This window comes from Limulus polyphemus, unplaced genomic scaffold (assembly GCF_000517525.1).
Source record: "Limulus polyphemus unplaced genomic scaffold, Limulus_polyphemus-2.1.2 Scaffold1497, whole genome shotgun sequence".
Taxonomy (NCBI): Eukaryota; Metazoa; Arthropoda; class Merostomata; order Xiphosura; family Limulidae; genus Limulus; species Limulus polyphemus.
The window spans coordinates 174,499-185,706 of NW_013667107.1; the positions used below are offsets into that span (position 1 = coordinate 174,499).

General features: G+C 33.5%; 1 protein-coding gene across 2 annotated transcripts in view; it reads left to right on the plus strand.

The window, feature by feature from the left end:
- The first annotated feature begins 469 nt into the window (after positions 1-469).
- Positions 470-11,208, plus strand: part of LOC106463841 (hillarin-like) — a 27,484-nt gene continuing 16,745 nt past the window's right edge. For both annotated transcript variants that reach the window (XM_013923919.2, XM_022391463.1), the window contains exon 1: positions 470-1,179. In XM_013923919.2, coding sequence (XP_013779373.1) covers positions 652-1,179 — 528 coding nt within the window. In that variant the 5' untranslated portion in view covers positions 470-651. The remainder of the gene's footprint in view (positions 1,180-11,208) is intronic.

Sequence of the window (11,208 nt, forward strand, 5' to 3'; positions counted from 1 at the left end):
CCCATTTTTCAATGATCTATATCTCTGGCTAAATAGTACGGTTTACCTGTATACCCAATATAGTTCATAAATATATTGTTTTTTTCATTACTATAATTTTATGGTACAAATATGTTATTGAAAACAAATGAAGTAAACAGGCTTGAAGCAGCCATCATGCTCTTTAAAATTGGTAATTGTTTAAACCGTGTTCTGATCACACTGGAATATGATTCCCGGAGGCCGACTTGTTAGTACAGTTGGAATCATGATATCAGTATAAGCTTAAAAAGTTTATCAAAAAGAACAATAAATCAAAGAACTTCGTGTGCCAGTCTCAAAAAACTACAACGGAAACTTTCTACCGAAATATAAAATCATAAACTGGATATAAAAGACGTACCTACCTGACGTGATAATGGAACTAACCAAGTATCTGCTTGATGACGTTGCGTGACGCTTCACGTGCATTCAGTAATTACGCATAGGAGAGGTCGTGGTAGGCTGTCGGTGTCCAGGTTGGTTAAGAGACGAAATATCATTCTTTTACAATACACGGTCTGTACTTTTTTGTGTGCTCGTATGGGAAAAGCGCTTGGTTTTCCTTTATCTTGATGATTGAGTTGATGGAATTTCACCCTCTTTAATTCTTTTAAACATAAGGTCTTCAAAATGTCACAAAAGTATTTGAGTCCATATGAACACACATGTCTTCGGTGTGAGCAGACTGTCTACCAGGTGGACAAAGTCGGACCTCTGAAAGATTTCTCTTTTTTCCATCAGGGTTGTTTCAAGTGTTTGGTTTGTGGCTCCAAGCTGACTCTCAGGACTTACTACAACAACCAACAAAATCAGGATGACAAGGAAGTGTACTGTCAGAACCACGTCCCGAAGACGGGCCCAGGTACCTTGGACGGAATGTCCGTGGGGATAAAGTCGGCGCTCGCCGCACCCCGTACGAACCACCTTGTAAATGACCAGATTCGTGGATCTGGCAAGGGAACGTTCGATGTAGATGCTATAGGTATTAAGACAGCCCTCTCGTCCCCTAGACCGTACGAAACTGATAGTAGAAATCGGGAGAGTCTGGCCGGGAAGTTTGACGCTAGTGCCCTTCACATTGCCCACGGGATTAAGGCTACCAAACTTCAGCAACAATATCGTATCCAATATGCAGAACGGACAATGGACGAATATCTGGTAAGTAATAAACCTAGTAATTTTTGTTTTAAACCATCAGGCTGCTAAGTTTATTAATTTACAGATTTCATAAGTTTACAATTAAAAAATTTATGCATTCTACTTTTGTACCGGAAATAGGCTTCTTCAAGTAGCTAGAATGTTCACATAAGAGGGTTAACTCTAACCAGTCTCTGGCAGCAGTTCGGAAAAGCAGGTACATTTTTGTTTTAACTCTTCACTACATTTCTATCATAACTGAGGCACTGGCACGTGGACGTCTGACGGACAAGCTAGCACATTGGCAAATAGAAACTGTAATAAAAAAAAAAAAGATTTGAACTGCACATAAATTATATTCAACTGTCAAATGGTGATTAAAAGGAAACATCAAAGCTTGTAAGTACATGAAAAAGGGGGCGAAAAATAGTTACTTGTATGTTTCAGATGTAGAAGTTATAAAAAGTTACCATAACAACTGTCAAAGTTACTCAATAAGCACTGTATAAATATATCGCTGGAATGATTAATCCACGAAACATCTGTCCTATTATACCATAGAATTATATGCCATGATTTGTTGGCAGTCAACAACACCATTCAATAATAGAGAATATAAGCTGGTTACAGTAGTTGCTTCGTTATGAACAAAGTGTTAACAACAATGCTGTATTTTAACTGTAATGTTGCCGAGATTTTGAAACAATTGACAAGTGAGTTACCCAGCTATGTGAAACAAAATTTGAAAACGATTCACTCAGAGCTGTTTTTATGAATGATATTTAAAAACTACTTTCAATTTCATGAACCCACATCAAGCTGCGAAAGTTTATCTTTAGTCCTTACCTTCTTTGTTTTACTTTCTAAAAGTTTGTTATTTGTTCTTTAGTAACTTTGAATTTAAAAAAAAAGCCCAGAGAGTAAGTTATTACTTCCACAAAAGGAAGACATAAGCTAAAGCCCATCACTTTTTTTTGTTGTTGTTGTTGTTGAACGGACGTGACGTCATGATAGACTAAATCCTGTACGCTAGCATGGCTTTCCGCACGCTCGAAGTGAAACGTTACAACCAACAAAGTTAATCCACTGAGACGAAACTTGTTCCTTTCAGGAGTTAATTTTGTTAAACTGAAATTTCCCTCCAGGTGTCTAACTATATGAATGGGACGTTCAGACCACTATAGCAATTAACCAACAAATATACCTACCCTGGGAAAAATAAAGTTCACTGTAAAAGATCTTGATCATTAAATTAACTAACAAATATACCTACCCTGGGGAAAATAAAGTTCACTGTAAAAGATCTTGATCATTAAATTAACTACAAATATACCTACCCTGGGAAAATAAAGTTCACTGTGAAAGATCTTGATCATTAAATTAACTAACAAATATACCTACCCTGGGAAAAATAAAGTTCACTGTAAAAGATCTTGATCATTAAATTAACTAACAAATATACCTACCCTGGGAAAAATAAAGTTCACTGTAAAAGATCTTGATCATTAAATTAACTAACAAATATACCTACCCTGGGAAAAATAAAGTTCACTGTAAAAGATCTTGATCATTAAATTAACTAACAAATATACCTACCCTGGGGAAAATAAAGTCCACTGTAAAAGATCTTGATCATTAAATTAACTACAAATATACCTACCCTGGGAAAAATAAAGTTCACTGTAAAAGATCTTGATCATTAAATTAACTAACAAATATACCTACCCTGGGAAAAATAAAGTTCACTGTAAAAGATCTTGATCATTAAATCAAAATTAAATTTTTGTTATTTTGGTCGTTGTTATGCACATCTTTTGTTTCTTAATATTTAAATTGTTCTATTATTTCCTTCGAAAAATGTATTGGCAAAAATTCGTTGTTTCCGAAGATTTCATTGTTTGAAGGAGAGGTAAATAGAAAGGTAGACGAATTGTAAAAAATATTAAACTCGTAAATGGAATACCTAAATTGTTCAACTTTAAAAAGTCTGAAATATTTAATATTATCCTCACCCTAAATATGAGTGTTTTAATTTTTATCATCCGTTTTTTTTAACCTATGTCTACGTACACTGTATGATTTAAAGATGCGAAACATTTGAAATATTTATTAAGGGAGGGCGACAACACCAATTCCCTGCTGCATTGCCGTGTTTGGTGGTATCGCTGGCATATGTTTTATTTACATGTACTTCTGACCCTCAGGTTGAAATTGTTTATTTAGCTAAGAGCTGCTTACCGTTTGCTTTGTCTTATTAAGGATTTATGAGTTGGTGTTATTATAATGTGTCTAAGCTATGGCGTTATACGATTTTTTTACATATTCAGTACTGCGCAGTCGTAGTACACTTGCCTGTCGTTTCTGTAACTTGTAAGTCGGGTTCAGGTATAAAGATTTCACGTACTAGTAGCATGAAAATTGGCCACACTTTCGTTTGTGATGAAATATAGAATGTAGCGTAATGCTTTCAGTACGTAGTAGTTACCGTTTTTGTGGCTATTTCTTTGAATCATACTCCTAAATATTGCACCGATTTTTAGACTATCTGATGCTTGTCAGTTTCCAGTGCAACAATGATTGTTTTATTAACTCAATTGAAATATTTGACCACAATTCCACACGAAAACACGTTCTCTATATCTAACTCAGTTTTTAGTTATTACATATTTAAGTTAGAAGAGGATTCGCTGGACCACTTCATCTCGGTAAATATACAGTTCATTTGAAATGGGAGATGTACGTTAGGGATTATCAAACGAAACTGTTGCATATTTTGTTACTTTCAAAACAACGGTATATATTTAAAAATAACTAGCCAATGAGTAGAAATATATTTTGAGTTTTACAAAAATTGTTTCTGTTAATATTATATAGGCGCTAAAGTCACATCTCCAAAACTTCTCATGTAGATATGAAAACAATAAGTAACACATTGACACATTAAACCAATCATTCTTACTTTAACTTAATATAACAGTAATTCACCATAAATTAAATTTTTATTTTAAAAACCCTTGTACGTATTTGAATATCGTATTCATAAATCCTAATTAAGCTAGTACATTTCTTTCACATTTGTGTGGATAAGTAAATGATCCCTTATCAAACTTGTAACCTCTGTCTGTTAGTTTTCAAGTAAAACAACCCTTTAACTACGGGCTCTTTGGATAACAAATGCAATTTACTCTGTTTTGGAAATATCTCTTATTATTCACGAAAAATAAAAAAACCCAGCGAAAAACCTCGAACATTAGTAATATTTCTTTTAAACACCATTCGGCAGAATCAAACTACATATTTAGTCTTACAAGTTATATGTTCTGTAATCTCAAGTCAGAAACTTCCAATGAAAGATTTTCATGCAACTTTTGTCACATAACTTGAGTATATAGTAATTTCAAAATTCTATAATTAAAATATGCATAGTGGATTACTGATGTAGTATTTACACGTAGTCTCTCATACATTCCATTTATTTACTAAACATTTTTTTTAATTATCTAAATTCTAATTTTGGAACATTATAAATCTGAGATAATGTGCAAAACTTCAGCCTGTGATGTTAGTTATTTGGGTAGTTTGACCATTCAAAGAACGTCTCTACTTTACTTTGTTTACATTTAAAATTATTTGAAGCTTAATTCAAAATATATGAGATATTTTTTAACGATTCCAAAACTATTAATTTTATTATATTCCACACTTAAATCAGAAGGTATTGCTACTAGGGGAGGCTTTACATCCTACTTGTACTGTTTATTCGCAGATTGTTTAAAGAAAGTTAGGCAAAAATGCTTTGTTTTTGTGGAATTTTATTATCAATACTCCCAAAACAATTAGTTATCATTGTTGAAGGAACTGCGCATTGTAACACCCTATTCATTTAAAATATAGTAACTGGGTGATAAAATATTATTTTACTTTTAAACTGTGATGATTACTTGATGTACTTGTTTAAATAATTGGGATTCAGCTGTATATTTTACTGTATGATTTGTATAGTTAAAATTCAAGGTTAAATATCATAAACTGGGGTTGAAAAACTTGCCACATAAACTGTTTTGCATTTATGACAAAAAACAAACAAAAGAAGTGGAGTAGTTATCGAATAAGGTCAGAGTCACTTAATTATTGAAAATATTTTATAACCCAATCATCAGTTCTTTGAACAACTTTTTCCATTCTATCTGCTTTTAAAACAAGTTTGTCATATAAAGTCTTTGAATATACTACCAAATTAATTGTTAGCGTCACACGATGGCGGCAGCATAATGTTCAGCCACGTTAATAATCTCGCTCACGGTCACGAGTCTTCGTAAAAAATAAATGAAAATAAAAATAATAATAATAATAAATTCAAATAATTTGTTTCGTGTGTATGTAAGATTTATGCATAATACTGTACTCTCGTAATTGCGATAATAAAATATTGCATTACGTTGTAAACATAACCATATTGACCCATTTAAGCATTTTTAGAATAAGGATATTATCCTCTTTTTTTTTTTTTCTAAGGAGCTATTAACCTTGGCTATGTTAGCTAAAGTTCATTGCGGTACATGTTTCTAGGATGGTATTTGTTCTTTTAATGTAACTGCCGTACGCTTAACTTAGATGCAGGTTCATTAGTATCTGTTTGAAAGCCGGTTCTACGTAATCCGTTTTAACATGTTTTTCATTCTTGTAGCATACCCTAACCTGCTGTTATTGTTCAATTTTCGAGTATTCAAAGTACCATTCCAAAATAGGATAGTTAATCCTAAAATTTCACGTGAAGTCTAACTTTAGGACAACATTGTGGCAACCCGGTCGCACGAAATAGTTGTTACAAACCCCTTCTGCACAGCGTCATTAGATAAGCAACAAAGTAATCCCATATATAGCGCCATCATTGGTGAAACTGTTTCATTTTGGAACAAGCTAACAAAGATTAACGTAGTAAATTACTTAGGTAATCAGTTTTTTAATTCAAGTGCTTAAAAGTTATATTTTATTTACCTATTCTCTTACCCTTGATAAGAGTTATAATGTTGGTAGGAATTAGTTATTTTCTTTACGGATAGAAAAGATCAACAATTACACTTTGCTGTAAATGTGGGCACACACACAAAACGCCCTCCCTCGGGATCTTGTTCCTTTTTCCATTAGTCTAAAAACCTAAGGCGTTAAAACGTGGGTGAAAGTTATATTCTTGATTTCTTGACAAGCCATTCGAAAACGTTGTGTGACCTCAACCTGAAAGTGGCTTTCAGATTTGTTCACATATAGGTTAAATATCAATGAAGATAAAAATAAAAACGAAATAAAATACGAAAATTCTAGTCCTAATGGCTATCTGTATTGAAAGAAATATATTAATACTTCTCACTTTAACTACTATTTAACTCCTCACGAACTCAGTCTACATATCTGTAGTTAGTTTACAATAGGCCATAACTAGGATACAAATAACTCGAAGCGAGCTTGGGTGTTTGTGAAGTTTCTTTGTAGTTAACCAAGCTTATGTCTTTTAAAAACTCGTTTTAAGATTCGTGAATAACCTGTTCTTTTTTTCCATGGTTAACATTACACAAAATTGACTTCTTATAAATACTAGCATAAAATACCCGCTCTCCGCTGAGAGGTTTAAAGGCCCCAATATACCCATCAAGCTCCTTCATTATCTACAATTACGTCTATAGCTACCCAAAAAGGGGCCATACCTCTAAACAAACTTCGTTAGGATACCCGCCTGTGGTACCTGAACATGTATACCTCGTTTGGTTCCGTTGGCATGTGAGAAGAGGTATAAATATAGTTTCAAACATGATCCTCCCTTCGATGGCAGATTAGGTTGCAGCGACCCTGAAGATCCATTCTTAGATCCCCACCATGTCGGGGTGACTTTCCAGGCGCGCTTTAACTTTCCTTAGTGGGATGGGGGCTACGCCATACTGATCAGGACACCCCGGCTCGTCCTGATTTCATCTGCAAAGTTTGGACCCGCAAGTTCCAAAACCGTGAGAGGAGTTCGCAGAAAAACAAGGGATTTGACATAAGAATTTTTCTGTTTTTGCTCATAATGTTTGATATTCTAGCAGCTCTTTTTATATCTTACATTTGCAGAGATTTAGTTAAAAACAAATTACAAGAAAGTTAAACTTGGGTATCGTGACAAACATGACTGTATATTTTTACTATCGAGTATCCTCATAAATTGTGTGAATGGTGTAAATGCTGATATTTAATTATAAAATGGAAATGTGTACATTATTACACATTACTGTGTAACTTATCAAACGGGGTTACGTACTTTTCAAAGGAATATTTAAATATAGAAAAGTCAAAAGGTAGAGGCCATACGTGATTTAGTCCCTGACTAGCGCGTGTTTATCTGATTCCAAGAAAAATCGTGAAGACAACTATGAGGACGGTAACTAGGCCAAAGCACTTCGCTTTTCTTTCATGTACGTCGTTTTCAATGAAAATGCAAATAATATGGAAAAAAAAAACCTACAAAAATCATGTTAACGGGACTTGGTTCGTTTTATGATTGTAATCTTTAAAATGAAAACAGAAAGAAAAAAAATAAACGTGATAGCTGTATACATCGGTATATATAACCTTCACTTATTCTAGTTTTGCCTGTTTTCAGCGTATTTCACCCTCTTCCGCAAGCTTTAGACGGTACTTTAGTGTATGAGAAACCACGTGATCACGACATTATCAATCCCTTAGTGATCTGGATTTTAATATCTTGTTTCTCAGTAAACCATTGTGGGATATGCTTTCTAAACCACTCGAAAATTTACATAAAACTACATCTTCTAATGCTTACACGAGACAATCAAACTTTGCGTAAATAAATTTTAATTGCATTGTTGTCTGGGATTATTTTACTTTGGAGAAGACCGATGGATTTAGGGGGAACATAGTTTACATGCCTATTCAACTGTTTTTGGCAGGAGTTAAATACAGTACAGGGGACTTCTTGTGTGCAGACCGGAATTTTTGTACTCTGACAGTTTTTTTTTTTCAGAATTCGGGAATACCTACTCTTCCCGAAAAATCATTTTAACGGGACTTAGCTCGTTTAATGATTCCAATCTCTTAAAACAAAAAGCCAACATCGCTCTTTCAAATGTGGGTTCATTGTAACGTGGCGATCAATCCCACTGTTGATGATGAACTATATTAAAAGATGTAGACTGTATCTCTATAAACTGTTTTCAGTCACAACCAACTTTCAGAAGATTCTGTAAGTTTTCCATCGTAATGTATAGTTTTGTTTTTCTTATTAGGTGATTTTTTACTATAATAATTAAATATGCGTGTCTTAGATTTTCTGCACTGCGTACAACATTAATCGAATGAAAGATAGGAAATTGGGGTGTATATATTAGCAATAGTACGTAAACTATGCACAAATGAATAGAGAAATGGGTGTATCATCGAACTGTTTTTGAAGGTTTTTACTAACCATGCGGTTGCATGCTTGTTTCAGTCCTACAGTGTCCCTGCTGTGCAAACAAAATTATTTAGAGAAATAATTATTTTGCTAGCGATGCGTTTTAAATTTCAAAAAATAAAATAATTATTACCTTGAAAGATAAAACATACAGCTAGAACATAAGCAGATATTTAACAGTGCCACGCAAGAAGTTCTGTTACGCCTTTTTGTCGAGAACCATGATAATTTTTTTTCTGTAATATTTCAATTTTATTCACTCCAGATTCAAGTCATGATAACAGATTTAGTAACCTGGAAAACGGAAGGATCAATCTCTTTACCCCTACCCCATCAAATCAATATATAAACAAAAGTTGAAACTAATTTCGCAAAACTACCGTTAACAAGAGAGTTCGACTAAACTGATAGAATAAGGTCTGAATGTCCCCATGAACATGTATTTAAGGTAACATTAATAATAATAAACATATCGCTGACCAAATCCTCCTCCTATCACAAGCTCAACAAATGTCTGTATCTCGCTACCCACCAAACTACCAATATAATTCAACCTCAACAGTTTTTTGATGGGGAATTATTGAAAATTAATCATTTGTCTTGAAAACGATTTTTTTTATTATGCAACTATTTACCCAGTTACTGTCATTATATGAACTGTTGTCTATCGGATTTCAAGATACGCAGGTGTTGTATTTCGTGTTCTGTTTCGCTTAGGTACTACAGACATCTTATTTCTTACTATGTATAATAAAATATTCATCAATGCATAATTTAAAAATTGGCAGAAGTAGTTTAAAGTGAAACGTAAATACTTGGTTTATTGACATAAACCTAGAAACATTTAGATAAAAATATTTTTTATGAATGATTTCGGAATCCTTTAACAAGTTAGGCTTAAATTGATATTAAAACCGTGGTCTGATATAGCCTGTTGCTTAAGTGCTTGTTTCGCAATCTGCAGGTCGCGGGGTCGTTGTAATGTTCGAGCAGTTCCACTATTAATTGGTAAAAAAAGTATCCCAAGAGTTAGCAGAAAGTACTACCGACCTGTTTCCTTCCATGTTTCGGCAGTTCAAAATTAGAGACAGTGGCAAATAGTCTTACTCGTGAATTCTGCCATAAACAATTAAAACTGTCGCATTGTTATGGGGCAGCTATACGTGTTTATTTTATAAAGAGAAACGCACAGTAAAAACAAAACGTAGAACATTCAATGTATAGGCGAGAAAAAAAATATCAAAGATGTTCACTAATGTGTTTTATATATTTGTCCTGAAGTACACCCACTAATAAGTTTGTAACTTACATTATATTATTATTTTTTTTCCCTTTTAGCAATACTGAAATTTTCACATGATTATCACCATGACAATTTCTCATTTTCAAATTAGAAAATACAACAAAAATAAATACCAAAACTCTTCATGTTTTCGTTGACTAAACTGATTTATTTTTCACTGTAAAACTATTAGTCGCCATTGTTATCTTGTTTCTTTAGCCGACTGTCTTTGTGTTGACCTGTTTCGAATTAAAACGACGTGGTAATGCTGTAAAATAGTGAATTATTCAACCACTATACCACTACTTTAAGCAGTGTTGTTTGTTTTGTTTTTTCTCCGCTGGAGGTCTCTGAACAACTTATTGTATTATTCCATAAGTAGGAGTTAGCTGTTTGTTTTTAACACTTCCTACGAACGAGTTGTTTGTACCTGTTAAATAAAGTAGGTCACAATATTTCAAAAGGTTGTCACACTACATTTTTGTGATTCTTTCCAGCGGTTTTTTTCTCCCCCTTACACGTGAACGGGTTTTAAAACGCCCTTGCACTTAATTGTGAGGAAATAGCAGTTTGCGGTACGTATTAAAAACTTCTAAGATTTTTTAGCCAGCCAATGAGCTATTCGAACAGATAGCAAGCCAACATCAAAATGTTGAACAATGACTGCTGCTTGGTGGGTTACTGAATGAAATTATCAGAAACAGGTCGTGAACATCTATGCTATTAATACTTGATCAAAGAATGTTATCAAAGGTTTTCAGACTTCAGGTTCAAGTTAGAATAGAGCATAATCTAAACATAGTTGTGATATTTTTACGTAGAAATAGAAATTTGATCATTCCCTTCCGAATATTTAAGTGCATAAAAACTATAAATGATGTGTAACAATTTCACCCTAATTGTATTCATAATTTAGTTTTGTGTGCGGCACTGTAATTGAGAAAATTACATTTAAGTAAACCATTACAGCTTTTTAACTGGGCGAATTCAGCTTTATTTTCCGTTATTTCATATATTCTTGCTAAGTTAAATACATATTGTTACGTCTCCGTTTGTTAATTAACTTTCCGTAATTTCGTTCCGACGAAACTTTAGCGACACAAGTCCTTACTTAATAAAACTGGTTTATTCTTTCTGAATATAACTTCACGATACACTTGATTTCAACATTCGCGCTAAAACAAACGCTATAACGAACGTTAATTTCAACAATACTTTCTCACTCTGACTGCAGTTCAATTACTCACTATTTACACACACATTATTGTCGTGTCACGCCATCACCCTCTTATATATACCAGACTACCCTATATCTAGTAAA